Source organism: Sus scrofa, chromosome 18 (assembly GCF_000003025.6).
Source record: "Sus scrofa isolate TJ Tabasco breed Duroc chromosome 18, Sscrofa11.1, whole genome shotgun sequence".
Taxonomy (NCBI): Eukaryota; Metazoa; Chordata; class Mammalia; order Artiodactyla; family Suidae; genus Sus; species Sus scrofa.
The window spans coordinates 13,590,900-13,618,379 of NC_010460.4; the positions used below are offsets into that span (position 1 = coordinate 13,590,900).

Here is a 27,480-nt window from a genome sequence, read left to right on the forward strand (position 1 = left end):
GTAGGAGAGCCATGAAAGAGACGATGGCTCCTAGGACCAGTGACCACAATGACAGTTCCCTATCCCTGCCACAAAAAAATTAAAGGCACTTTGTACCAATATGTCAGGTCCATACTGGTGTAGCAATCAATGACTGAACAATAGAAACAAGAAGGGCACAACCTTTTTAAAGACAAATGAAGATTTCATTTTCAGTAACTAGATCCTTAAACACTATTTTAGTCTGAATACAAATTGTTTACCCACGAAGAGTCTTCTAGCAATGACTTCATTTCCATGCAAAATCAAATATTCTGCTCACCACCACCCAAAAACCTGACTCTTTGCCCAGTGAGCAGGGGAGGACTGGTCCAGTGACAGCAATGGACTCTTCCATTTTGCCTCATTAATGCCACACCACACACACCACAGTCACAGCCCAGTCCCATTTTGTCCTTTTACTCACAGAATAATCCAGGTGTGATACTGGCAGTGAAACTTGCCTGTGACTTAAGAGAAACATTCTGCCATTTCTATACTGCTGGGAAATTTTAGGATCTAAAAATTCTGGGTTTCCTCTGTAGTTGGCATTCTCATGGCTACCTCTGGTGTCACTCAAGAGAAATTGGAAATCATCTACATGCTGAAACTGTCATTGCTCTGTCATCTCAACCTGAGTCTAACTAAAGGAGAATCACGTTAAGTGGTCAGTCAGTCAGAAGGTATCTCCACAGGGCACGGGTCTAAAACTAAATGCTTATTAAATGACTTTACATGGTGCTCTTTACTTTCCTAAATCATTTTAATATCTTTCATTTTTTATTATGGTTAAAAAATAACACATCATATGAAATTACCATCTAAATTTCTAAGACCCATTTCTAAGCAGGTGGTATAGTATCGTTCATATATGCACACTGTCGGGTGACAGACAGCTGGACTTGCTCATCACGCAAAAAGCAATACCTAGGAAACCACAACTCTTCTCTCTCCCCCTAGCCCCTTACAACTACCATTCAACTTCCTGTTTCTAAGAGTCTGACTACTTTTAATACCTCTTATAAGTGGAATCTGACTTACATTTCTTGAAGAATGTAAAAAATTTTCTTAAGAAACTGTTTTCTCAGAGTTCCTTTTGTGGCTTAACAGGTTAGGGACCCAACTAGTATCCATGAGGCTGTGGGTTCAATCCCTGACCACGCTCCGTGGCTTAAGGATCCCATGTTGCTGCAAGCTGCAGTGCAGGTCACAAATGTGGCTTGGATCTGGTGTCACTGTGGCTGTGGTGTAGGCCAGCTGCTGCACCATATGCCTCAGGTGTGGCCCTAAAAAGAAAAAAAAAATGTTTTCTTTAACTGGAAAATGGATAGAGTTCTAAAAGAGAACTACTGGTCCTACTGTGCCACTCACCTGATGTAATTTTATTTAACAAATATTCACTTATGATGTAATAAAAATGTCCTGATGGAATTTCCAGGCTCAATGGAATCTTTGTTATCTCAGATTATCTCACCAAGGAATGTGAAGTGGCCCTTGGGTTTGACAGCAAATGCTGACTTCCACAGCTGTTTATTTTTCATCCAGTCTTTTTAATGTTTGCCACCAAGACATCACACACGTGGTAGCATTCATTCTGAGTTTTAAAATCATCACAAAAATGAGGCCCGAATATAGCAAATATGGTAGCCAGTCCTGAATATGCATTCAAAGAGACAAATCATGGAGGCTCAGCCTACAATGACAAGCCAGTTTCAAAGGGGACCAGGGCTGTCCACAGGTGCTCCTGCCTTAGAGGTCAAGAAGAACGCGTTTTATGGAGTCACCTTTCTGGAGTTACTTTGCCTTTAGCCTGGGGATTATTTCCAACTGGCATAGCTGCAGACCTGGAAATGCCATTCCTTGCATTCTGTGAGTTCAAGAGAACATGCATTTCATAACCCTTGACTCTGCTCATCATCTCTCAGATGGAGGCAATGCTGCCAAGGACCACCAGTTATAAAAGTGTGGGGGGTTTCCTTTTGTTTTTTCTTTCTTCTTTGCCCCGGATCCACATGACCTTTCTGAGAAAAGACAAATGCTTCTCCTGATCTGTAAGCAGCAGAAATTCCAGAGTCCAAGGGCTGAAAAGGCCCTATACCTGAAACCACCCATTTTTTTTCCTGCCCTCCCACCTTCTCCTTCCATACCAGCCAAAAGAAGCCTTCCGTTTTGGTAAAGAGCCTCAGAGAGGAGCCTACGAACATTTACTCCAGCCCAAAAGACCATTGGCATCTGGGTTTCATGCGTCTCTGAAACGAGACTGGCATTTAGACTTTTCCAGAGGGGCAGTTCCCTTCCACTCTTCCTAAAAGGCCTGTGGTCTTTCTGACATAACATCCTCTGCTGACTCAGATGCTTTGTATTCACCCAGGTGCTCATGCCAAGGACCTTGGCCACCAGGGAAGTCCAAAAGACTTAATATTGTGTACTCTGGGGCCAATTTCTCCAGGATTAATACTTCATTTTCTCCCTGCAACCAGACATATCTTCCTAAGGACTAGGTCAGCAAGTGGCCCTCCCAGAGAAAGATCGGTGTCCTATGCTCTGAAATGTTGAAGCAGTGCTCGGGGAAGTGGGATTATGTTTACAAAGATGGCCATCACTCCAGCCCCTGGGACGTTTGAGAAACAAAAATAAGCTCTGCAAGTTGCTTAGGTTCTGCAAAATCAGCAGGCCCCTGCTGGGACCAATCCTGAACTGCCTTTGGAAGAGATACTGACTCATTCTTTCCAACGCGGTGATTGGCTGTGAGGAATGGGCGGGGCCACCGCCTGTGTCCTGCTTCCCATAGGTGAAGGAAAGTTAAGGTGGGCCTCCAGCAAGATTTTGTCCCGTGACAAAAAGGAATGTCTTGGGGACTTTTTTCCTGCTTTGGAGGCCCAGGCTCAAGGCAAATTACAATGGGAAATCAATCAGAAGGAAAGAAATTTGCACAGAGTTAAGGTGCCAGGTCCTGGGAGAGGAGACCAGCTCTACCTGAAGTCTGCATCCTGTGCTGACAAACTCGGGGTTTGTTTTAAAGAAAGAAGGGACTAGATAATTTTTTGTGTCTTTTTTTTGTTTGTCTATTTGCTTTGTTTTTTTTAAAGGGAAGGGGGCACAGCCAGCACAGGTAGAAAGAGGAAGTGGTAATGCCCCAAACAGGCCATTAGAGAGAGGAAGATTATGGAGGTGTTCGGTATTTTTAATTTTTTTAAAGCTCTTAAATGACTTCTTCAAAACCAAACAGCTGCAGCAGAGGAATAATCTAGATTGCTTAAGGGGGCTTTGGCTGCGCTTTAGCATGAAGTTACTCCATTACTGATCAAGCAAAGAGGGAGCCATTATGTGCCCATTTAGCATCCTTCCCCGCTTCCTTTTGGCCGGGCATAAAACTATGCTCGCCAATCCCACCTAAAACAGGAGGTGAGAAGCCCAGCCTGTGGTGCAAACAGGGCCTGTACCTGCCCTCCTGTTCTGCCCTGGAGAGGCCAGAGGACTCTTGGAAGCCAAGAAAGGTTGGAGAAGTCTTTCTGACTGGGGGCGAGCATCGCAAGCAGTCCAGGCACTTGGTTGGCGCGAAGGCTCCGAGGGGGAGGAGGCGACTCGAGGTCCAGGATGGGCTTGCTGAAGGGCCTTCTCCGAGCCAGGAAGCTGCTGCTCATCATCTTGGTGCCGCTCCTGCTGCTGCCTCTGCCGGTGCTCCATCCCAGCAGCGTGAGTACCGGCCTGTCCCCCCGACCCCACCTGTTGGGGTCGGTGGAGGGAGTGGGGTGTTTGCCAAGCTCGGCGTGGTTTTCTGTTGGTGGAAAGAAGTGGAAATGCTTTCCTGGAGGAGGCTGACATACTTTCTGCCTAAAAACTGCCATTGTCATCCCTCTCCCCCATTCTGCATGGGCCACCCCACGGCCCCCAGCCAGGAGGGAGATTAGAGGAGGGGCAGTGGCTGGAGGAGCAGTTGTGTGGGACACAGAGCAGTGGGCAGCCTGCTGTGGATGCAGGGCCAGGCGGACACCCCAATAAGGAGGAGGACGCTCTGGAGAGCCCCTGTTTGCCATGTGGGGGCTCACCGGTGTGGGAGAGCGCCTGGACAGGAAGACCTCCCAGTAGATGCTGAGGAGGAGGATGGGGGATGGAGGGACTGTGGCCCCTGGCCTGGGGTGGGGTGGGCTGGGATCCTTGCGCATCTAGCCAGGGTCTGTGGGCGACCATGGTGGGCTCTGATAACCAGAATTTGAAACTCTTCATCTCTCCCGATCCTTCTGAACCTTAAGCTGAAAGGAGAGCTTGGCAGCCTGCCCTGGTCCCATGCATATGGCCCTTGGATTATCTGCATCCTCTGAGTTTTCTCTGTGCTCTTGAAGGAGACACAACAAATGCCTCCATAAAAAAGAATCAAGAGCTTCCAACTCTAGATTGTGACCCAATTTTTGTCCAGGTTCGTGTGAGCAGAAGTTCCACAGCGCTGGCTCCACTTCTAGGACCATCATTTGCCGCCTTTCTCCTTCCTTCTCTCCCGCCCCTCCCCCCCCTCCTTCCCTTCCTCCTCCTCCTCCTCCTTCCCTCCCCCCACCCCTCCTCCCATTTCTCCTCCTTCTCTCCCTCCCCCCCTTCCTCTTCCTTCTCTTCCTCCCCTTCCTCCTTCTCCTCCCCTCCTCCTCCCCTTCCTCCTCCTCCCATTCCTCCTCCTTCTCCCTGTGTCCTTACCCCTTCCCCCAGCTGGCACTACCCTTGAGACTTTAGGAAAAAGAAGCTAAGAGGGGTTAATCGTTTTTGTGGGGGGAGAAATCAGTTCCCTTAGTAACTTAGTAACCAAGATTAAATTACACAGTTAGAAGGGATTAGGATGTTTCTTAAAAACAAACTGGTTTAAATCTTTAGTAGAATAAATACCTCAGAATGCCAGGGAGTCACTGATGAAAACCGGGTTGGGATTAGCAGACAGTGATTCGGGCTGACAGTGTTCCTGGCCTTGCACACGACTCAATTTTCTGCTTTGTCCAAATAGGCTGAGTTTTTTTTTTTTTTTTCTTTTCATGTTTTTGTTTTTGTTTTTTACTCAATGTCAGATGGATTAAGGGAATGCTAACCCAGTGGCACCTGCTCTTCTCCATGGCAGCATCAGGCAGCCCTGTGTCCCCTAAGCCAGCTCCATCTTTGGGGACCATGGTCCAGACTCCTCTCATTCTGGGAGTCTGTCTTTGAGCTTCTTGGTTACCAATGACTAGTGAGAAGTATCCACAAGAAGAAAAAAGTAAAATAACAAGTCATCCATCAAAGCAGGCAAAGTAATCTATAAATGTGACAAAAGAGGGATATGTGGGAAAAAAGAGGAGTGAAAAGGAAGGAAAGGTGAGCCTCTGCTCTGCTGGGCTCTACGAATAATTTTTGAAGAGATTTTTAAAGTTGGACTGCTAAGAACAGGAGACACTGGCCTTCCTTGACCCCGCCCCTTCTTTCACACTGAGTTTCTCCTTAGGGCAGGGCTTCTCAGCAGCCACACTGGTGACACTTGGTTTGGAGGGGGGGATGATCCTTTGTCATGGGGGGAGGCCGTCCTGTGATTGTAGGACATTTAGCAGCATCCCTGGTCTCCACCCATTAGATGCCCCTAGCACACATGCTCCCTCTCCCCCAGCAACTGTGACAGTCAAAAATGCTTCCAGGGAGTTCCCATCATGGCTCAGGGGTTAATGAACACGACTAGTATCCATGAGGACCCAGGTTCGATCCCTGGCCTCACTCAGTGGGTTAAGGATCCGACGTTGCCGTGAGCTGTGGTGTAGGTCACAGACATGGCTTGGATCCTCCATTGCTGTGGCTGTGGTGTAGGCCAGTGGCTACAGCTCTGATTGGACCCATAGTCTGGGAACCTCCATATGCAGCAGGTGTGGCCCTAAAAAGACAAAAAAAAAAAAAAATGCTTCCAGATATTACCAAGTATACCCTGGGGGACAAAATCAGCCCCAGTTGAGAACCAGGGCCTCAAGAAAATAGAAATGTGATACCTCAGAGTTTCCCAGTGTATGCACATGGGTTAGTGGAGGGTAGCTCCTTTGACCCCACAGCCCTTGGGGCAGCTAGACGGAGCCTAGGTGGCCGAAGCCCTCAGGGCTGGAGGCAGATGCAAAGACAATTTCTCCGTTTGTCCAGTGTCAACAAGATACTGCTCCTCTCCCTCTATGACGATGTGGAAGCACCTTGAGGCCACCATTCCTACAGCAGGCACAAAGCACCAAGGAGCCTGGACCTCTTGCATCGTCACACTTAGATTCTGATATTTAATCTTTAAGATTCCTAAATGGACTTAGATTCTGATATTTAATCTTTAAGATTCCTAAATGGGCTAGAGCTGAGAGAAGTGACCTGGGCAGGAACTCCCAGCCTGTAGTTTCGATGGCTCTTCAACGTGACAAAAGCCACAGCGCATTTTAGGAAAAATGAGAATGACCTTCCCCTTTTTCCTACCCAACCCTCTAAGACCAGAGGCCCAGACTCGGTTCCCATATTACAGAAGGGGAGGCCAAGAGGGGGCGCCCATGACTAAGCGCTGCCTCGGTGCCCCTGTGACATAAAAGGTACACCCAACTCCCAAGCCAATTCACTTATTTTTCACTTTCTAAGGCCGCACCTGTGGCATATGGAAGTTCCCAGCCTAGGGGTCGAATCAGAGCTGTAACTACCAGCCTACACCACAGCCACAGCAACACCATATCCAAGTCATGGCTGTGATCTACACTGAAGCTCATGGCAACGCCAGATCTTTAATCCACTGAGCAAGGCCAGGGATCAAACCCACTTCCTCGTGGATATTAGTTGGGTTCATTACTGCGGAGCCACAATGGGAACTTCCCAAGCCAAATTTTAAGAAGCCCTTCTATCATTTACAGCACCAAATAAACAAACCTCCAGCTCCTTCCCAGTAAGTCTGAGGGGATTTCATCAAGGTGATCCGACTGTGGGGAAAGGAAGGAGCAGATGCAAACATTAGTTAGCAGCAGAGTCAGGAAATAGGCCGTCTGGGGAAATGCCACTTTGAATTCACTCCTTTATTTGTAAACGGGAGCAAAAAAGAAGAAATGACAACATTATCCCTTCAAGGCCTGAATACACACCAGCCCCACACACCTGCAGACCAGTGGCAGTGATAAGGGGCCGGGGGTCTCCAGAAGATTTTCTCCAGTAGATAACAGAGACCTGGTAGCCAGCAGACGGGCCCAGCGCAGTTCAGGCAGCTTTGACTGAGCTCTCTGCCAGACCCCAGCCAGACGCGGGGGGGACAGCATCCCTGCAATCAAACTTCACAGAATATCCTGAGTTATGTGAATATAAGCTTACCTACCGAATTTTGAGAAGGTTGAAAAGGAGCAAAAGGGAGTTCCCATTGTAGTGCAGTGGAAATGGATCCAACTAGTATCCATGAGGATGCGAGTTTGATCCCTGGCCTTGCTCAGTGGGTTAAGGATCCAGCGTTGCCATGAGCTGTGGTGTAGGTCGTAGACGCATCCCTCAGGTATGGCCCTAGAAAAAACAAAACAAAACAAAGTTTACCCTGACTTAACCCAAATTCTCCTAATTCAAACCAAAATGGTGCACAGTAGCAGGAAATCGTTCCCTTTCTCTCCCTCTCCCTCTCTCCCTCTCCCTCTCCCTCTCTCTTGCCCCACTCCCCTCCCTCCACTCCTGGACCTGTGATGCCCAAGCCAAGAAAGGCTGAAGGCTCTCAGGAAGGCACAGGACTTCTCAATGAGGGAAAGACATTCTATCTCATTTTGTTCAACTGGAATCAAGACTCCCACCCCCCACCCCTGTTCTGTCTCTTTCCCAGGAAGGAGATGGGGAAAAGTGAGCTCAAGTGGGCTAAGTGCTTAGGGCTTCTTTAGGTATTTTTATTTCTGCGATAAAGGGAACATTTCTCTAAATTGCATTCTTTTCCAAATGGAGGCTTTTTATTTCCCCCACACACACCCCCCACTATTGCTTCTGTTGTCTTATCAGCACTTCCAAAAGTTTTAACTTCTCTCTGATCTTTTGGCCCCAGAGGAAATCTCAGTGGGAGCCACAGTCAACAATTGTTGGGCCCAGTTCCCATTTCTCAACCCCCAACCCCATAATCCATGCATATCAGGAGGGAGCAAGGTCCCATCCTGCCAGGCTGGGTTAATCCCTCCTGACGCCCCTCACTGATCTCGGTGACCTTTTGAAACTTTTGTCTAAGAGTCTGAGGACGCGTGTTCCGAACCCAAGGGAGAGATAAACAGAACTAGATCTGTCAGGTTCCTTGATCACCAGCCAGCCTCCAGGCAGGTCAGACCTGAGCCCAGATGGTTTAGAAGTAGGTATAAAGGGAGGAATCCACAGGCAGCTTGGATCTTCTGCACAGCGGCCCTCCAGAATCCAGTGTTCAAGCCCTTTGGACAGTGACCTCTCCCGAGAGTAAGCCAGTGACCCTTCTCATCAGTGCTAATCAGCACCATTCCAGATGCTGATTAACGGTTAACCAGCATTACTGGGGGATAAGGTTAAGGACTGATTTTTTTTAAAAGAATGTTGTACTTATTTATTGTGTGCACCCCAATGTTACACAACCAGCAAAGGGAAGACTCTGGGGAAGGTCCAGGACTTCCCTTCCAGGTGGATGGTGCTCTTTACTCCCTTTGTCAGAAAGATGTTCCCATGTGCATCGAGCACGTGGGGTGAAGTCCTAGACACTGGTTAGGGCGCTGGTTTTCAACCACCGATAATCCCTCCCCTCCCCACCCCCGGACATTTAGCAAAGTCTAGAAACAGTGTTAGTTGTCACAATTGGGGAGGTACTACTGACATCTAGTGGGTAGAAGCCAGGGGTGCTGCTAAACATTTCATAATGCACAGCACAGCACACACACACACACACACACAGAGAATGATCCAGCCCCAAATGAGCCAATTTCAGAACCCATATGTCAACCAATTACACAATTTTTTTTTTTTTTTGTATTTTCAGGGCCACACCCACAGCATAGGGAGGTTCCCAGGCTAGGGGTCGAATCAGAGCTGCAGCTGCTGGCCTACACCATAGCCACAGCAGTGCCGGATCCAAGCCACATCTGCATTCTACACCACAGCTCATGAGAACACCAGATCCTTAATCCACTGAGCGAGGCCAGGGATCGAACCCACATCCTCATGGATACTAGTCGGGTTCATTAATGGCTGAGCCATGACAGGAGCTGCCAATTACACAATTTAATCCCTACCTTTAGCTATCCTAAGAACCTAGTGTCTAATCAACTTGAAACCAAAATATTCTATTTCGACCAAGTCAAAGCTGTGATCATCGCCTGTATAGTACATGATCTTGGGTCTGGACATTGCAATTAATTTCAGTCCCTGCCCTGCTCAGTTTCAGGAACCAGTGGGGCAATGATAGCGTAACAGTCCTGTGGCCACCCTGTTGCAAACCAATGCAAACCACGTGCCAGGCATCAATCCACCCAAGGAGCTGCCATAACTTCACCCACCAAACTCCTCTGCCTAATACAGCTTTGCACCTTCCAGGACTGTGACCCAGTGCCCATGTCTGAGTCCAGGTACCTCTGCCCTGGGTCTCCTTTGGATTCTCAGGGGCAGTGGCTGTTCCTGTGACTAACTGCCCACTTTCTTCCCCTTCCAGGAGGCTGCGTGTGCTTATGTGTTGATCGTGACTGCTGTGTACTGGGTGTCCGAGGCGGTGCCTCTTGGAGCTGCAGCCCTGGTGCCTGCCTTCCTCTACCCGTTCTTCGGAGTCCTCCGATCCAACGAGGTTAGACCACTCGTGGCCAGCCCCCTGCTCGGTCCCTGCTGGGCCGGTGAAGGGAGATTTCACAAAGCACTGGAGGAGGGGCTTCTCTCACCCTCCGAACCACTCCTTAACATTAAGCCTTGGTGCCTGCTCTGCTGGATCCTGAGCTCCTTTCCATCCATCCATGACTCTCCTCTCCCTCAAACTGCCTCTTTCATGAAGCCTTTTAATTAACCACATCCAATTGTTCCTTCAGCCTGAAACCCTTTAGCAACCGTATGACGGGGCACAGTCAGCAAGACTGCTGTTAATCGTTCTCAGTCTTCTGATTGTCCACTTAGACAATAAGCACAAAAGGGCAGGAATCAGGCCTCCTGGGTCTTTGGAATCTCATGGTAAACGTTGAGCCCATGTTGAGTAGGTGCTCGATAAATGCTTGTGGCCAGAGAGACAGACCGTGTTTCCCCAAGTCCTGACAAGGTCTTCGTTGACTTTGTCTAAAAAACATTTCTGTCCCTTCTTCTCCCATTCGAGATGATCTCTCCTTGACTGCTGCCTGCCTAGAGTCTGCCCTCTGCTCACGCTTTCTCTCTATGGCATGCTTACAGCTCTAACAGATACTGGCAACATGAAGTCCAGGGTCGTGTCAAATTTCAGGGCAAACACTTAAGCCAACCACAGATAGAAAAGAAGAACATCACAGCCAGAAACCAGGAGCAAGAGGAAGAACGGTCCTCATTCATTAACACCTAGTTCCTCTGGACGCTCTCCTTATAGCACCTGGTCTCTGCTTAGGGTTTCTGAAGAAGACAGAATGGGAGAGGTTAGCCAAGGACAGAGGCACAGAAGAAAGAGGAAAGGGAACCAATGTTTGAGAGCCTACTAAGAACCAGAAGAGCTGTATCTGCTATTACTCCCAAGATCGCTACAAAATAGATATTAATATGTCCATTCCACAGATGGGGTGAGAGGTTCAGAGTTAAGAAACTTATCCAAGATCACGAAGTAGGAAATAGGAGAACTGGACTCAAACTCATAGCTGTCAAGGTCTGTGTACTTGCTTACTGCACCCTAAGAAAAACACTCCAAGTATTATGTAGCTTCATGGCAGGTTAATGGTAAGAATGGGGCATCTGTGCTGTGAGGAAGGAATAATTAAACCTGGTCTGTGGAATGCCTCAACCATGGGTAGTAGGATGTTTCTTGACAGTGCAAAGCCATCCCCTAATTGCTGTACTTGACTACAAATTAACAGGCTATCCTACTGGATGGACTCAACTGGCCAGCTTTGGTTTGCTTATTTTGCAGGGCATTTTGGTTTGGGGGTTGCTGGTACATTTATTTATTTGTTTGTCGGCACGGAGTAGTCATAGTAATCTCAGACTCTCCCATAAGACAGGATCCCCAAACCCTCAGCAGTGCTCTGATGCCTGGAGATGGGTCCTAAACCAATACCCTGAGGGCCCACATAAAATCTAGCCTGGGGCCTGAAGCACTAGGCAATCGCTTCAATTGTTCCTCTTCCTTTGTGGAAAGAGAACAGGTATTCTGGGTCTGTGTGTGTGCCTAAAAGAACAACCAACCTTAAATATAACTTTTCTTAAGAAAAACATAGGAACTTGTTCTGCAGATTTCTCTTTAAAATTGTGAAAGCAAAAGCCAGTGAATGGGGGGCGGGGGTGAAATAGAGAGTAGAGAAAAAACTAAAGTTACAGAAAGAAACTTAAGTAATATTCATTAAAATACTATGTATTTCATTACAGGCAGCTCAAAAGCCAGCAGCATGCCTTGCCTTAAAGTAGATGACTATTTTCCCAGGGGCTTCCTGCAGGGGGATCTACAGATAGGTGGGCCAATCAGCTTCTCCACCACTGGGGATGTTGCTAGGCAACAATTCATCCTAGGGCCCACCCATCTGCACAACCTAGAAGGCCTACCTTATAGTTCTAGGGAGGCAGTCGTTTGTGAAGGCAACATGCCTTCGTGAGGAGAAAATAAAGACTGTCCCAGCATTAGGTGTTGCTATGGCTGGGGCTAGAGCTGGAAAGCATTGGAGGAGCCGGGGGCAAATTTTATCTTTTGAGGTGAGAAATCCCACCTCATCTGTTTGCTGAAGTGGCTTTGGCTGGTGATGTTACTTAACAGCTGGGCTACAGGGAGCAAATAGAATCTGTTTAGCTAGACTTCTACACTCAGATTAAAGGGAATGCCCATCATGGAGAGGACATGGGTTATAGCCTTTGTGAGCCAGTTACCTTTGCAAATAAAGAAATTATCCATACCACCGACTTCACCCCTACACCAGCCCATGTCACAGGTTCCCAGGACAAGCAAGGCCGGGGTCTACAGGAGCCCCTACTCTGGACAAATCATCTCCTTGTCCCTCCCCAAACCCACCTTGTGCTTGCCCAGCCCCCTGCCAGGACTCAGGCCCAGCTACTTGGGTAGCTGTTAAAATCCTACCCTGCTCAGTGAAGCCTTTCCAAAAACCTCAGCTAAAAGCATTGTTCCCTTCCCTCAGAGCCCCCTGATATCTTTGTCCTTTAAATGGTACTGAAATAAATCAGATATAAACTTGCTACAGACATGTCCTCTCTATACCAAGATTCACACTATCTAAAATTTACGATGTTTTATACACGTGGGCCACTCTCACACGCCCTCTGTGACTTGTCGTGTTTCTTGATGGTCCATCACGTGTACTCTCCCTATGAAGGAATGCATGAAAATGAGATCAGTGTGACCCTGAAACTGTGGCTTTTGTCCCTCAGGTTATTCAGTTAACATTCAGAGAAATATTTTCTGAGTCCCTATCTACCACATGCCATATGGGATGTTACAGATATCTTGCAGCTGACAAAAATGAAAAAATATGTAATTACTGCCCTCTTGAATCTCGTAGCTAATGCTTTGAGCTTCCCCCTGGGGCTGGATGTGTGCGTGTAAACGGTTGCGTTTTACAGTGATGACTTGCCAGTCCCTAGGTAGTAAGAGTTCACTGTGTGCATAGCTTCACAGAAGACCCTCTGCAGTAATGCCTCATTTTCTAGATAAATGAAATTCACCTTGTCGAATGCCCAAACTTTCTACTGACCACTTTTTGACTGAGGTCTTTCCTTAAGGCTTTATAATTTCCCTGGCCTTTTAAACAGAAGGTGTTGACCATAATTTAACTTTTTCTTTTGAGGCTTCAATAGTTCCAGGGATAAAAGTTTCTGACTCAGAGGAGCCAATGTGGGCTGGCTGATAGCACAGTTGAATAACTTGAGTGCTGGTTGAATACTTGAACCTAAAGAATCTTGAGTAATCTATTGGCACTGCACTGGAAAGAAAGCACAGATGAAAATAGAAGAGGCACGTTATTGGATCTGCAGATGAATCAGAACTGCTCAGACTACTGTACAGTGACAGAATCAATGTTGCCAGGATGAGAATGGACTAGAACTGGCAAAATGAAGTTTAATAGGATAAAGCGTAGCAGTTGTGTAAAAAAGACCCTTGGCTTTTATCTGGGTAGAGACTCGGTATGAGTCAGCTCTCTGATCGAGGTGGCTGCTGAAATGCTGAGCCTTTACCACATGCCGTCCTTTCCATGCACTCTGTATCTTTGATCCTCTGTAAAGTGCCCATCATTTTTATCTTCATTCTACAGAGGAGGAAACTGAAGTTCAGAGAGGTTAAGTAACTTACTCAAGGTGACACAGCTAGTGAGCAGTAAAGCAAGGACTTGAACCCAGGATTGCATGATCCTAGAACTGGCACCCTTAACTGCTGGCCAGTATGGACTGACATCTGCTCAATTAATAAATGTGTGTCCAGCACATCAATTCTGGATAAGGAATTCATTCAGAGCTGGGTAGCCAGGTTGTCTGAAATCTGGAAGCTGAGTCACATGAGGAAGGCAGAGAAGCCTCAAGAGGGCCATGATTTTCGGCTTCTACAGCTCAACACACCAGGTGCAAAGGGCCAAGCCAGAACCAGAGACAAAGCACCATAAAGGAGATGCTGTCTCGGGCGGGGGGGCAGTTGGGGGTGGGGGAGGGTCTGAAACGGGGGCCACACGTGGTCTTGGTGTTTCTGTCCCCAGAAGCACAAGCCAGATGACCATGTCAGGGACATCAGAGGCAGACTCCATGCTGTGGAAGAGGGGCTGGGCTCTAAGGGCCCTTTGACTTTAGGATTCTATCATCTTGTAAGTATCCACCCTCTGCTGGTGTACAGAGCTCAGTCCCCTGTTTTAGATTTGAGTCTGGTGTGTGTTTGTTTTGCCTCCATTGTGATTCTCATCGCTATCATCCCATCTGCCTTGAAAGTCCTCTAAGCCCTTCTAATGTGCTACCATAGCCTGGGACAGCACCTGTGTCCATCAAGAGAGCTAAGATTTACCATTTATAGGAGAATGGCATAGATATGGAGGGTCAGGGGCTTTCTGGGGAACTCAACAGGATGGTTTGAACACTGGGACGTGTAAAAAGTCTCAGGGATACCCAGGGTCAGGAACTGCTTCTGGCAGTGATTTCACCTCCTCTCTATCTCTAACCTCCTCAACGCAGGTGCACACACACACTCACTCCCTCTCTCTCTCTCTGCTGTCTCAGTGGCCCTTCACTGCAGGCCTTCAGCAAGTCTCATTCAGATGCTAGCTCCTGCCAGGGCAAGAGAGGCAGCAAAGCAGCTCCAGCTGGAAAAACAAAACAGCCTCTACAGCCAAGTGATGCTTGAGTTTGATGTCATGAAACCTGCTTCCCTGTTGGCTCCTGACCTTTCTGACCTGCTGGATTCCTGACCAGTGCCTAGACCCTGTCTTTGTTTGTCTAAACCTAGGGCTATTTCATATGCCACTTTCCACTCTGCCTTTCTGGACTTTAATCACCATGGAGGCTAACACCTTCCACCTCCACCCCACCCCCACATACAGGCCTGTGAGGATACAGGCTGAGCATCTGTGCCCAGCCACCTACCTAAACCCAGGCTGCCCAACATCCGCAGCCGTCCAGACACAGCCCAGAGCTCAGCCCACACCCAGGCCATAAGTAGGGCCTGGTACCAGGAACCTACAGATCTTGCAGCCTTTTGAGGCCAAGCTAACATTTCCATGAGAAGAGCTACAGAGGCAGATCATACGGTACCAGGGAAACTAGGGGCATTTTAAAAGTCAGCATTTCCAGGTTCTCCAAGAGCTGGGCTGACTTTGGGCCAGGTCAGCACCCATCTGGGTCTCTCAGCTTTCAACTTCTCCAGGGTTGGGTTTGCAAAGAATGTTTTTTATGCAACAAAACCTTTTCTTAGGAGAAACTAAATCTTAGGAGAATCAATGCATAAAATAGATGGAAGAGGGCATGGTGGCCCAGAGCCCTGGCTGCCTGGGCCCTTCCCCCAGTACCTATGGCCCCCTGTTCCCACAGTAGCCCCTGAAGTTTCAGAGGCAGTGAGTAGCTTGAAAACCTCTACGCTCTGGGATACAGACAGGTGAAGAGGAGGGTGCCTGAGCCCACACAGACTTACCCAGCTGAAAGAGCATTCCTGCCCCCAGGGAAAGGCAGACAGGCAGCCACATTGGACTTAGCTGCACTGCTAGGGCAATGGTGGAAATCAAGGAGTGAGACGGCGCCAGCTCTGATGCAGGCTTAGCTCAGCACTGAGGGGGAGCCAGTGCAGGCATCCCTTCCTAGGGTCACTGCAGAATTATTCAGAAGACCCAAAGGAGCGGTATCACAGGTCCACATCCGGAGACCATCACTGGGCTCCTGAGGGTCTGCCCCATTCCCGCCACATGAAGAGACCCCACCCCTCTCAACCAGCTTGCAAAGAGAGCCTGGGTCTGTGCAGCCAGCAGCAGGGTGCAGACTGGATGCTTTTCTGATAGGATCCATGCAATGCCACCAATGCCCATGTCAAGACACAGATCCACACAACCTGCCAGCCTCTGGCTGCCACCACCAGGACAGTGACATTGCAGAAAGGGTCAGGATCCAAGTTGGAAGTAGGGTAGAACTGAGTTTGAATCTAGTTTTGTCCCTCACTAGACTTGAGCAAGTTGTGTGTTGCCGGATATAAAAGGTGTGAGTCATGTTTTATGCGGGAAACTCACTGAGGACTATAGCCCAGGAGACAGCCTCTCAGATAAAAGAAGAACTGCTCAGAGAGTTAAGGGAGGAGCCAGGATATATATGAATTTTTTTTTTCTGGAAAAAGAAACAGGTAGTCAAACATCAAAAGATTACTGCTAATCACAACAGGCATCTCAAGTTAATGATTTTAGTGCTTTTCTACCTATGGGAAGAAGCAAGAAGATGAGGTCATTGAAATTATTCCCCAGATATACATCTTAACTATTTAGGGCCAGTACCCAAAGTCCAACATGTTCCCTGTTTTTCTCCATCCTAAATTCCCCTCGGGGTATATGGCTGCAGGGGCTAATGGCTTGGTCCTTGTAGAAATGGAATGGAGGGCAACATGCTTTTCTTCGCGTGTGTAACCTCTCTGGCCTGCCATTTTACTCATGTGGAAAATGAAAGCATCAGACATACCCACCCCATGGGGAGTCGTGAGGATTGTAGCATTTTCCGAGTGAGAAAGCTTATCACTTCACAGAAAGCCAACACAGCACCCAGCTTACCTGCTCGAATGAGTTGTGATCTGTCTCTGTCTTCCCCCCCGTTCTCAGTGACAAAAGCACTGAGCGGAAATCAATGTTCAGATTTCCCCTCTCCTCAGTCTTCTAGGATTAGATCCACAACTCCCCTTTCTCATTAAAAAAAACAAACAAAAAAAACAAACAAACAAAAAAACCAACCAAACAAAAACTTTGTAAAAAAATTAAAATCTGAGGAGTTCTCGTCATGGCTCAGTGGTAACGAACACAACTAGGAACCATGAGGATGTAGGTTTGATCCCTGGCCTCGCCCAGTGGGTTAAGGATCCAGTGTTGCCCTGAGCTGTGGTGTAGGTCCCAGACACGGCTCAGATCTGACGTTGCTGTGGCTGTGGCATAGGCCGGCAGCTGCAGCTCCGATTCGGCCCCTGTATCCCATGGGTGTGGCCCTAAAAAGAAAAAAAAAATTAAAATCTGACATATCTAGAGGGCAATAAATAATTCTGTGACTAAAGAACATGATGTTTTTAAAACTCATCACTAACAGATGTCACTTGCAATTCACTAACAATGAACTAGTCAGTGAATAGACTCCATCACCAGCACGTCTGTCCTTGTGCCTCTCAATCCAGGCTGGGTTAGAAAGCTCTTGGCATGTACTCACCCTCCACTTAGGAAAATTTGGGGGACTCTTTGTCTTTTAGGTCCATTTTGCCCCTTCTTACTTCCTTTCTCTTATCCCCTCACTTGATCACGCTGATTGCTAAATCTCAACTTGAAGCATTTCATTTTTTCACTTCCGTACTGATAACAATGGGCATTTATTGGGCCCTTCCTCTGTGCCAGGCCTGTCTGCATTATCTGACTTAAGGCCCACGTCACGATGGATTCATTGTGCTGTGTATTGTTACCTAAAAGGTTAGAGTAAAGGGGGCAGGGGCTTCAGTGGTTGGTCCAAGAACATACAGCTCTCCTGTAGAGAGCGAGCATTGGCACTCCAGTCATCCAAACACCAGAGCCTGAGCTCTTACTTGCTGCCCTCTGCTCCACCTTTGCCAAGCGGCCTGCTTGAGCCCTTCTCTTCTTCAACACAGTCCAGAGACACCTCTGCTCTCCAAGCCCGGCAATTTGGCACACTAAGAAAAACCACAGAGCAGAAAAGCCATTAAGGCATGAAAACTGCCAACACAAACGTCCCCAAATCCATGTACCCTAGCCATGGGAGGAGCCCTCATTTTCAAATTTCTTTTCTCTTTGCAAATAACTCTAACAATTTTCGTTATGTAGTTTCCCAACTCACAGCACATGAGTCTTAGAAATTAGATAGTGGGGAAAGGAATGCTTGTGGCCAGCGTGAGTATGCAACACATTTTAGAAAGCGATTAAAATCATCCTCAACAATTCTGGGACTCTGGCATTCCCAGAGGGGTTCTGAATAACCAAGGTTTTAACGTAAAAGAAAAACAAGTGAGCTAGAAAACCAACCAGTATCACCACTGGATAATATTTTATTTCTTGTGCCTGGGCCCTCTGTGTGTGCTGGTGGCCTCAGACCTGGTCGGCTTTTGTCTAAACAACTTGCTAAAAGAAGAGCCACCAGGAACCCGGCATGTCCATGTGGTGGGCCGCACTAGCTGGTGTGCCTGTGTCACTTAAACTTCACAACAGCTTTACAAAAGGTACGGGCTCATCCAGTCCTCATTTTCTTTTCTTTTTTTTTTAAGATGAGGGAAATGAGGCCCAGAGAGTCTGAATAACTTGTCCAGGGTCACACAGCCATGTTCTGGCTGACTCTAGAGCCCTCACTTTTCCTCACTTGACTGTGCTATTCGTGATCACCAACTACACCCAGGCTACATCACCCAAACATGTGGCATCACTTATAAGGGGGCAGGGATGGCACATGAATAGACCTGAGCCCACCAAACACCAAATAAGAAAATAGCACAGCCCCTTGGGTGAGAGCCTCCTTGCCTGCCCACTTGCATCTCACAAGCATCCTATCTTAATAAATCTATTTTGTCCATATCAAAACAAAGAAGAGAAAAGAGCACAGGGCCAATATCCTGCGAAAGCTGGGCCTGAGGCTTCCACTGGACGGACCAGGCCCGGGTGTTTGGGGCCAGTGTCAGGATAAGGAATGTGGGCTGGCCTGGGGGACTGGGAGTTTCCCCTGGAGTTGAATTAGATGAGTGGTTTCCAGTCAGCCGCCCTGAGTGGCATGGTGTATAGTAGCTTTGCATCCAGATGGACCTGGATTGAGATCCCAGCTCTCCCACTCCTCCTGTGATCCTGGTAACCTTCCTTAACCTCTCTGAGTCTGTTTCCTCACCTTATGTGAGAAAGCGAATGCAAAATACAAAATTTCTGGCCCATGGAAGGTGCTCTACACATGTTGATTCCTTACTCCATCCCTCTGAAAGGAACACAGAGAAAGCAGCCCTGCCTGTTGTGCAGGCTCTGGGCCTCCTAAAAGGCCATCACAAACTGGGTTCTATTAGGAAATGTAAAAGAGGCAGAAAACTAAAATGCTGTCAGTCAGTCCCCTGGGACACACGGACTCTTTAAAAACTTTGCAGAGGGCCAAGAGTCATGGGGCTGGCAGTGGGACTGTCAGCCAGGACAACGGTTTCCCAGATCTTCTGTGGCTTCCCCTCCTTGGTAGATAGAGGAAATTAAAACACCAATTCCAACACAAAGCTGCCTCTCAGCCACCTGGGAAGTTAAGAGGGCAAAAAAAAAAAAAAAAAAAAAAAACAACGGAGTTCCCGTCGTGGCGCAGTGGTTAACGAATCCGACTAGGAACCATGAGGTTGCGGGTTCGGTCCCTGCCCTTGCTCAGTGGGTTAACGATCCGGCGTTGCCGTGAGCTGTGGTGTAGGTTGCAGATGCAGCTCGGATCCCGCGTTGCTGTGGCTCTGGCGTAGGCCAGTGGCTACAGCTCCGATTCGACCCCTAGCCTGGGAAGCTCCATATGCCGCGGGAGCGGCCCAAGAAATGGCAAAAAGACAAAAAAAAAAAAAGAGGGCAATGAGCAAGGTCCTAAGGCCCCCAGTTCAGTCAGCCCTCAGGCATTCCCGCAGGGCTTCCACCTCCACTAGGGGGCAGCACCTCCACCCATGGTCACAGCCCCGCAGCCTTGTTGCCCCTTCCAGAGGGGACTCTGGCCAGAGTCACAAGCCCAGCAAAGCAGAGGGTCTTCTTCTCTGGAAGCATTAGTGACGGTGTCAATGGGGACTGGGGTTGAGGACGAGAACTAGATTAACCAGAAGCAGGGAACTCCAAGAAATGGTCACAATGAGGAAAGATGATCCTTATGCCGCATAAAACTCATCAACCACACAAGAGGAAATCTCCATGGGGCAAAAGAGGGAAGGGGGAAAGGGAGCAGGTTGCTTGTTTTTTGGCTTTTATCTTACTGAAGTGTTCCATGCAGAATTTAAAAATCAAATAATACAAAAAAGGTCATCATGAAAAAACAGCAATCGCCTTCCCACCCCTCCCCCATTGCACCCTCAACCAAATCCCACCTCCCCCAACCCACAGTCAATAACTTTACTTTGCTAACTGCTTCCTCTGGTGTTAAGCGCCACATCCCTATGCAACCTTCTTACATTAATTCTTGAATTATCACTTTTTAGACATTATCAGTTGACTTTTGATTATACCAAATGAGGATTTCGTAACTTTTTTTGTCTTTTTTGTCCTTTTTTTTTTTTTTAGGGCTGCACCCTTGGCATATGGAGGTTCCCAGGCTAGGGGTCAAACCGGTGCTGCAGCCTCTGGCCTATGCTGCAGCCACAGCAACGCAGGATCCAAGCCACATATCTAACCTATACCACAGCTCATGGCAATGCCAGATCCTTAACCCACTGAGCAAGGTCAGGGAATCAAACCTGCGTCCTCATGGATACTAGTCAGATTTGTTTCTGCTGAGCCACAGATGGAAACTCCGAGGATTTTGTACTATTCTATCACCCAATTCTCCCTCCATCCTCCCAGTACAGACATATAATTCAATAGTCAAAGTCTGATTATATAATTCTACTTCAAGTGCCAGAGAGTTTACTATATTTTCACTTCCTTCCCTGTTCAGTTTTTATTTTTTCTTGCAATTAAAAATGTTCTTGTTTTCTCACTTTAAGAGGGTTTCTAGGTTAGGAGTTAAACTCCTCTATATCATGTCCTCCCAATTTCCGTCATGTTTCTCATACATGTGACAAGTATGAGAACAACTCTCGTACATGTGACAAGTATTTACTGAGCATCCACTTTCGCATATTATTCGATTAGATATTGAGAGAGAGAGAGAGAAACATGATCCTTTGCCTTCTGCAGCCTAAAATTCAATTGAGAGACAAGAGAGGTACACATTAAAAAGCAAATAAACAGTACAAGCATGAAGCAACAATTAAAGCATTGCCCTAGGTGCTCTGTGATGTGTGGAATTAATGGTACCAACAGGGAATGTTCTGGAGTCAGAGGCCAGAGTCACAGGAAGGTTTTCTGGATGGCACATGGCCTGAACTTTGAAGTTTGATCAAAGTGGAGATAAGAAGAGAATGTTCCAAGGCAGGGAATCAATGAAGAGCTGGTCGTGGAGCCCAAACATAGGAAACATGTTCGAACAGGGATAGGTCTCAATTTTCTCGCCATTAAGAAGCAAGAAGCTGGTAACTGGTGCTGTGGTTGTGTGAGAAGAAACCTCTAATCTTAAGAATTAGACACAAGTATTTAGAGATAAAGGACCAAAATGTATATAACTTATCTTCAAATGGTTCAAGACAAAAACAAAACAAAACAAAACATAGACAGTATATGGATATTCCTTGCACTATAACCATGTTGGAACTCTTTAGAACTTTGGAATCATTTGGAGTTAGAGGGTTTTTTTTTTTATCTCTTTAGTGCCGCACCCGTAGCATATGGAGATTCCCAGGCTAAGGGTCCAGTCAGAGCTACAGCTGCCAGCTTACACCACAGCCACAGCAATGCGGGATCCAAGTCGCATCTGCGAACTACACCACAGCTCATGGCAATGCCGGACCCTTAACCCACTGATCGAGGCCAGGGATCAAACCCAAAACCTCATGGTGCCTACTCAGATTTGTTTCTGCTGCACCACGACGGGAACTCCGAGTTTTTTGTTTTTTTAAGGTTTAAGGCAAAAACACCTCCAAGAACTTTATCCTAAGGAAATAATCACATTTATGTAAGGTTAACAATTTAAGCAGAAAATTATTCTTTGCTCCATTTGTAGCAAAGAAAAAAAAATCAAATAATTCAACAAAAGGAAAACAGCTAAGAAAATTCTGAGGTACTTCATGCTGCCATGAGCCATTAGCATGAATTCTTCCACTAAACTTAATCTCATAAGAAAATGATCAGGATATAAGGTCATATGAAAAAAGAAGCAGAATATAAACCAGTATATACTGTGTAAATCCAATTAATATCTATACATATGTTAAAGAGTTGAAGAGTTGTATTAACAGTAGTGGAATTAAGGATAATTTTATCTTCAATTTTCCTATATGTTGAAACTTCATAGTGAACATGGATTAATTTTTCTAATTTAAGAAGTGAACATAATCTTCTAAAAAGCTAAAGAAAATGAGATTTGTGGACCAACCCAGGGTTATCTTAATAATTGTTAAGGATTAAGGTAAAATTATATACGTTTATTCATTAAAACCATATTTGTATCATAATTAGTGTTTCTACATTTTTTTTTAGTGCACCACAGAGGGAATCTTTATTTTTTTTAAATTGAGGTATAGTTGATGTGTGCTATATTTCAAGTGTACAGCAGTGATTCCCAATTTTAAAAGGTTATATTCCATTTATAATTATTATAAAGCCCAAAGGTTTATGATGAGCAGCTAGACCTCTTATGGTCTGCCTCTGAACAGGGCCCTGGGATGGGTGTGTTCCCAGATCACTGCAGCCTTGTAGGTCTGGTGGACGCAAGCTCCACTGGCTGTCAAGCTCGATGTTCTACATTTTTTAAAAAGTGGAGAAGAATTTCTACCCTCGGATTATTGGTAGGATTAAATGAAATAATCTTTGTAAAGTGTTTAGCACAGTGCCCGCCCAAGGTAGCATATATGTATGGATGAAATTTTAAAAATTAAACAATCAGGAGTTCCCATCGTGGCTCAGTGGTTAACGAATCCGACTAGAAACCATGAGGTTGTGGGTTCGAGCCCTGGCCTTGCTCCGTGGGTTAAGGATCCGGCGTTGCCGTGAGCTGTGGTGTAGGTTGCAGACGTGGCTTGGATCCCATGTTGCTGTGGCTCTGGAGTAAGCTGCTGGCTACAGCTCTGATTCGACCCCGAGCCTGGGAACCTCCATATGCCACAGGAGTGGCCCAAGAAATGGCAAAAAGGCAAAAAAAAAAAAAATTAAACAATCATAGGAGTTCCAACTGTAGCCCAAAGGGATCTGGAGCACTGGATGCAGGTGCAATCCCCAGCTGTGGCTGTGGCACAAGCCAGCAACTACAGCTCTGATTCAACCCCTAGCCTGGGAACATCCATATGCCATAGGTGCGGCCCTAAAAATACATATAAACAGTTGGCTATTTTAATAATCCTCATCTCCCTGCTCTTTTTTGGCTGTGCCCAGCATGTGGGAGCTGCCAGGGCCAGGGATCAAACTGGCAGGACAGCAGTGACTCAAGCCACTGCAGTGACAACACCAGATCTTTAACCCACTGAGCCACAGAGAATTCCTCCCTGCTTCTTGTTTGCCAGCTTCTGGTTGAAAGGCAGTTGTGTTGGGCAGGGGCTGGGCCCGGGTCAGGTAGGGTGATCCATGGTGGCCTCTGCAGGTGGCGGCTGAATACTTCAAGAACACCACGATGCTGCTGGTGGGCGTCATCTGCGTGGCGGCAGCCGTGGAAAAGTGGAACCTGCACAAGCGCATTGCTCTGCGCATGGTCCTGATGGCCGGAGCCAAGCCAGGCATGTAAGTCACATCTAGTGCATCCCGCCTCCAACACGCCACGCCCCCAACCAGGGGAAAGCTACTTAGGCTTTAGCCATCTGGATGGGAGGACACGAGGGCCACAAGGCTCCAACCTCCCCTTCCAGAGAGTGGGCTTGTGAACACGGAACAGAGACGTGAGTGTGTGACTTCGGTGTCCTTTGTTGTCACAATCGAAATAGCACACCTGTGTAACCTAGACTGTAATAGCAGCAGGTTACAAAATCTAAGGGGCTCATTTGGTAAAACAAGACAGAGCAATGTGAATTGTTTCCCAGCCTTTTCTGGTGTATCAGGGAACAGGCCCAACAGTTGTCATTTACGGAGGTGTGGTGGTTTCCTCCCATCCACCCTGAGCTGTTGTTTCAGGTTCAGACCACAGGCCTGTCCAACGCAGCCTTTGACCCAGCATCCCTCAATGCACTGCAGTTCCTCGGCTGCCCCCTCTCTCCTCTCTACTGTCCAGAAGGCCCTCAGGAATGTGCAGGAAGGGCCAGATGGACAGTTTTGTGTGAGCTCACGCCTGCCCTGTTGGGTAACCCTGCCCTTCCCTTCCCCTTGGAATTCTGTTCTCGCCTCCTAGTTTACAGCTTTCTTGCAACCCTTTGTAAGCTTCCCTGACTCCTTCGGGGGTCCAATAGGGCCTAAATATTATAGAGTAATCATTTTCAACATTACTCATTAGATGAACATAGGTTATACTTAAAAGGCTGCTCCTGTCTCTCATTCAACTACAGTTCAACTAAGAGCATCATTTGCCCCCTCACTCAGTAATAACCCTGTACCCCACACTCAACCTTCTAGACACACAATGGCATTTCCTCACGTGGTGTTGGGACTCCGTGGCTCTTTAAAACCTCCTTGTATTGTCTTTAAGAATCTTTATCCCATTGCGTCTCCACTGGTCTCTGTCTACCACATCCTCCAGCAAGTTTCCACCCCCACGGGGCCCTCTGTCTACTGGGGCAGCAAACGCAAGTCCCCATCAGCCTAAGCAGAGACACGCTCAGGGCTCTGACCTCCCCAGTCATAATCCACACGGTACACATGCTGTCCCCCAGCTGTGCCAAGCCAATGAGCCCACCTAAAGTGATCGACATGCATAGTCTTTGCATTGGTCTCTCTTAATGGAAATAAGAACTGTATCTGTACAAATACACACTGCACGTTTTCAAAGTCAAAGAGAAATAGCTGGAGAGTTAATCTTTGTTAGTGTTCTCCTCCAAGCATCAACTCTGAAGACACCAGCTTGGAAAAGTGCACACAGTGAAATGGGACACTGCTGTGCCTTTGGGGGCTGTGCCTTCAACATGTGGGACAAGCAGTGGGCAGAAGCCCACAAGTGAGCTCTGCCCATTAATCACTATTTGGTCACTAATAACTGCAGTGACTTGGCTGCAGAGCAAGCAATGTGATGGTACTCATTCAACTGCTGGCTGCAAGGGCCAAGGAAGAATTCCTTTGCACATGACAAAGCACACATCATCACCAAGCCTAATGTCCGCAGAGAGAGATGAGCAATCAGAAAGTCTGTGCCCTGTGACCCTACTACCAAAGTGATTCTTTGCTTAAATAAGGGCTTTTTTTTTTCCTTTTTGGCTAAGGCCACTAGCCCATGAAGTGTAATTCATTCAACACAATTTTAACGTTTACTGTGTGCCAAGCCCTGGGAGTACAAAGCTGTATGTATGACATAAAGCCAAGTTTTCTGGATAAATGCCAGCTCAGGGGGGCCCCGTGTGCTGCATTGCTCCCCCCACTCCACCCTCCCTGCTCCTCCTCCCCCTTCCAGGCTGCTGCTCTGCTTCATGTGCTGCACCACGATGCTGTCCATGTGGCTCTCCAACACGTCCACCACCGCCATGGTCATGCCCATCGTGGAGGCCGTGCTGCAGGAGCTGGTCAGTGCAGAGGAGGAGCAGCTCGTGGCCGGCAACGCCAGCGCCGAAGAGGCCGAGCTCATCAGTACAGTTTGCTGGAGTTCATCTCCCCTTCTCCTCTTCCCTCCCCTGATGCTGCCCAGCTTGGCACCCACGCCCCCTCCCCTGCGTCCCTCCCTCACCTTCTGCTGCTTCCTCTCCCCCCACATCCCACACCAGCCCTTGTGACCCGAAGCTTGCCTGTGACCCCCCCCATCCCCAGCTCCTCCTTCCTGCCCTGCTTACAGCAGCCACCGCTGCTCCTTCCCCCACAAATGCTCCAGGATCACAAGACCCAGGCCCCCAGGCGTCTGTGAGTCCTACCAAGCCTTCAGAGCAGAGGCCAGAGGCATGACCATGCACCCGGCCCCGGCAGGAGCCTCCATGCCCTTGTTTCCCCATCCAGCCCCGGCCTGGCCCGGAGCCCTTGCCCTTGCCCTTCTGAGTCGGGTCCAGCCTCCACATCTCACTGTCCGCTTTCCTTTTGCTACTGTAGGTCTCAAGGCGAACAACAGCCAACCCTCTCTGGAACTCATCTTTGTGAATGAAGAGTGAGTATGATGCCCTCCTCCCTGGCCCATCCGGGGGTCAGGAAGGAGCCCATAAACAGCTGTATGGGCCAAGCTCGCATGTACCATGCAGCTACCTCTCCTGCCCCGATTTCCCCCCCTACGCCCAGGAGCCACTTACCAAAATCTTGAGGGTGACTCCCTTAAGTACAGGGTATTGCGGTGCTGAGAAGAGAGAAGAAGCCTCACGGGGTCTGGGGGAGTACATGGCTGAGCCACACATCTACCAAGTAGAATTTCATCTACATTGATGTCTCTCTTGGGAGAGTAATATAGCTAATCTATTAATGAAACATGCTCGCCTATTAGACGACACTGGAGATTCTTAGAGAGTCACGAAGTATTTTTTAGATATTAGATGTGGTCTTACTAGGTATGGTCTGGTTAGAGATGCCAAAGGAAAACTCAGTGGCAGGTAGGGGACTAGAGGACAGTGGGGACAGCCACGAGATGAGGAAAAGCAGTAGCTTTTGGAAAAGGAGAAATATCATCTCAAACACTCAAATAACAGGTCTTTTGGAGATTCAATATCAAAATATGGTCTTCAAGGAATACTGTGATGAAAAGCTCATTCTGAAAGATGGATTTGTACCAGAGCTCAGTTTTGTAATCTGCCCTGGTCCTTAAAAAAGGGAGAACTCATGCTGAGTGAAACTGGCGCTGTGTGGTGGTATCAGCACAGAAGAGCCATCAGCTCTGTGCCCCTCTCACCACCGTCCCCCTCATAAGAGCCTGGGTTTCCCTCCCGACCCTCGCTGCTCTCAGGCAAATCCACAGCTCTTTGGCCTCCTTTCAGATATTAGAACCATCTCATTTTCCGATATTCAGCAACCTGGTCCAGACTCGTATCAGAACTGCAATCTCTCATCCAAAGCTTCTCCCTGCCTCCTCTCATGCTCACACCCACCCCCTTCAGCCCAGGTCCACAGAATAAGAGGTAAAAGCAAGCAGGGGAGACAGTGACTTTCCCTCACTCTCCCTCCACCTGCCTCTCCCCTCACCAACTCTGTCTGTCACTTCCAACCTCGCCAGGGTCAGGGAAAAGGCTGCAGGAGCAGGAAAGACAAAGGGGCAGGAGGGAGAGTGTGGCCAGTGCCCTGAGATTCAGGCCCGCGCTCTTTCGTGTGTCGGGCATTCATCTCCAGGGTCTTCAGAGGGTCCCCTGGAGGCCACTTACAAAGCCTGATGGCTGTGAGGGGCTCTTGGATGCCTGCTTGCGCCCCAAGATCGGTGCTCTGGTGGCTCACTCCCCACAGCCTCTTTACCCTGGGGTTGCCTCTGTTCCTTGGGCAAAACCTTTGCAAGGTGGGCCCCCGGCAAGGCCTTGGCCACTGAGCTCACAGGCTGCTCCCGATGCGGTGGGCCATTCCTCCTCATTCTGGTCTCCTGGACAGTGCCCACCGGCCACTTGCCTCTGTTCCTTTCAGGATGGAAATGCATGTCCCCGCACTCCAAAGCTAAAGCTTGAGTTGTCCCTGGGCCCTCAGGGGAGGCCGCTTGGCTCTGCGGGGGAGGGTGGCAGGCCTCTCTCTTGGCCAGCACCACCCAGGCTGTCTGAAGGGCTCCTTGCAGGCCCCTCCCCCAAGCTGGGAAGAGGGACGGGAAACATCCCAACTCCCTGCTGCACCCAGGCTACGGACTCTCTCCAAA

General features: G+C 48.0%; 1 protein-coding gene and 1 long non-coding RNA gene across 3 annotated transcripts in view; one reads left to right on the forward strand and one right to left on the reverse strand.

The window, feature by feature from the left end:
- Positions 1-27,480, reverse strand: part of LOC106506763 — a 77,043-nt gene that overhangs the window by 1,873 nt on the left and 47,690 nt on the right. Inside the window, exons 7-10 of one of the 2 annotated variants that reach the window (XR_001302304.2) lie at positions 7,340-17,491; positions 6,904-6,953; positions 4,891-5,221; positions 3,462-3,796 (exon numbers count right to left, since the gene is read on the reverse strand). This is a non-coding gene — a long non-coding RNA (uncharacterized LOC106506763). Of the gene's footprint in view, positions 1-776; positions 17,492-27,480 lie in introns of those variants that run through there. The other variant, XR_002340480.1, reaches the window with a different exon arrangement.
- SLC13A4 (solute carrier family 13 member 4) overlaps positions 2,836-27,480 on the forward strand; it is a 47,915-nt gene continuing 23,270 nt past the window's right edge. The window contains exons 1-5 of the mRNA XM_003134643.4: positions 2,836-3,714; positions 9,653-9,781; positions 23,188-23,324; positions 25,135-25,307; positions 25,758-25,812. Coding sequence (XP_003134691.1) covers positions 3,616-3,714; positions 9,653-9,781; positions 23,188-23,324; positions 25,135-25,307; positions 25,758-25,812 — 593 coding nt within the window. The 5' untranslated portion in view covers positions 2,836-3,615. The remainder of the gene's footprint in view (positions 3,715-9,652; positions 9,782-23,187; positions 23,325-25,134; positions 25,308-25,757; positions 25,813-27,480) is intronic.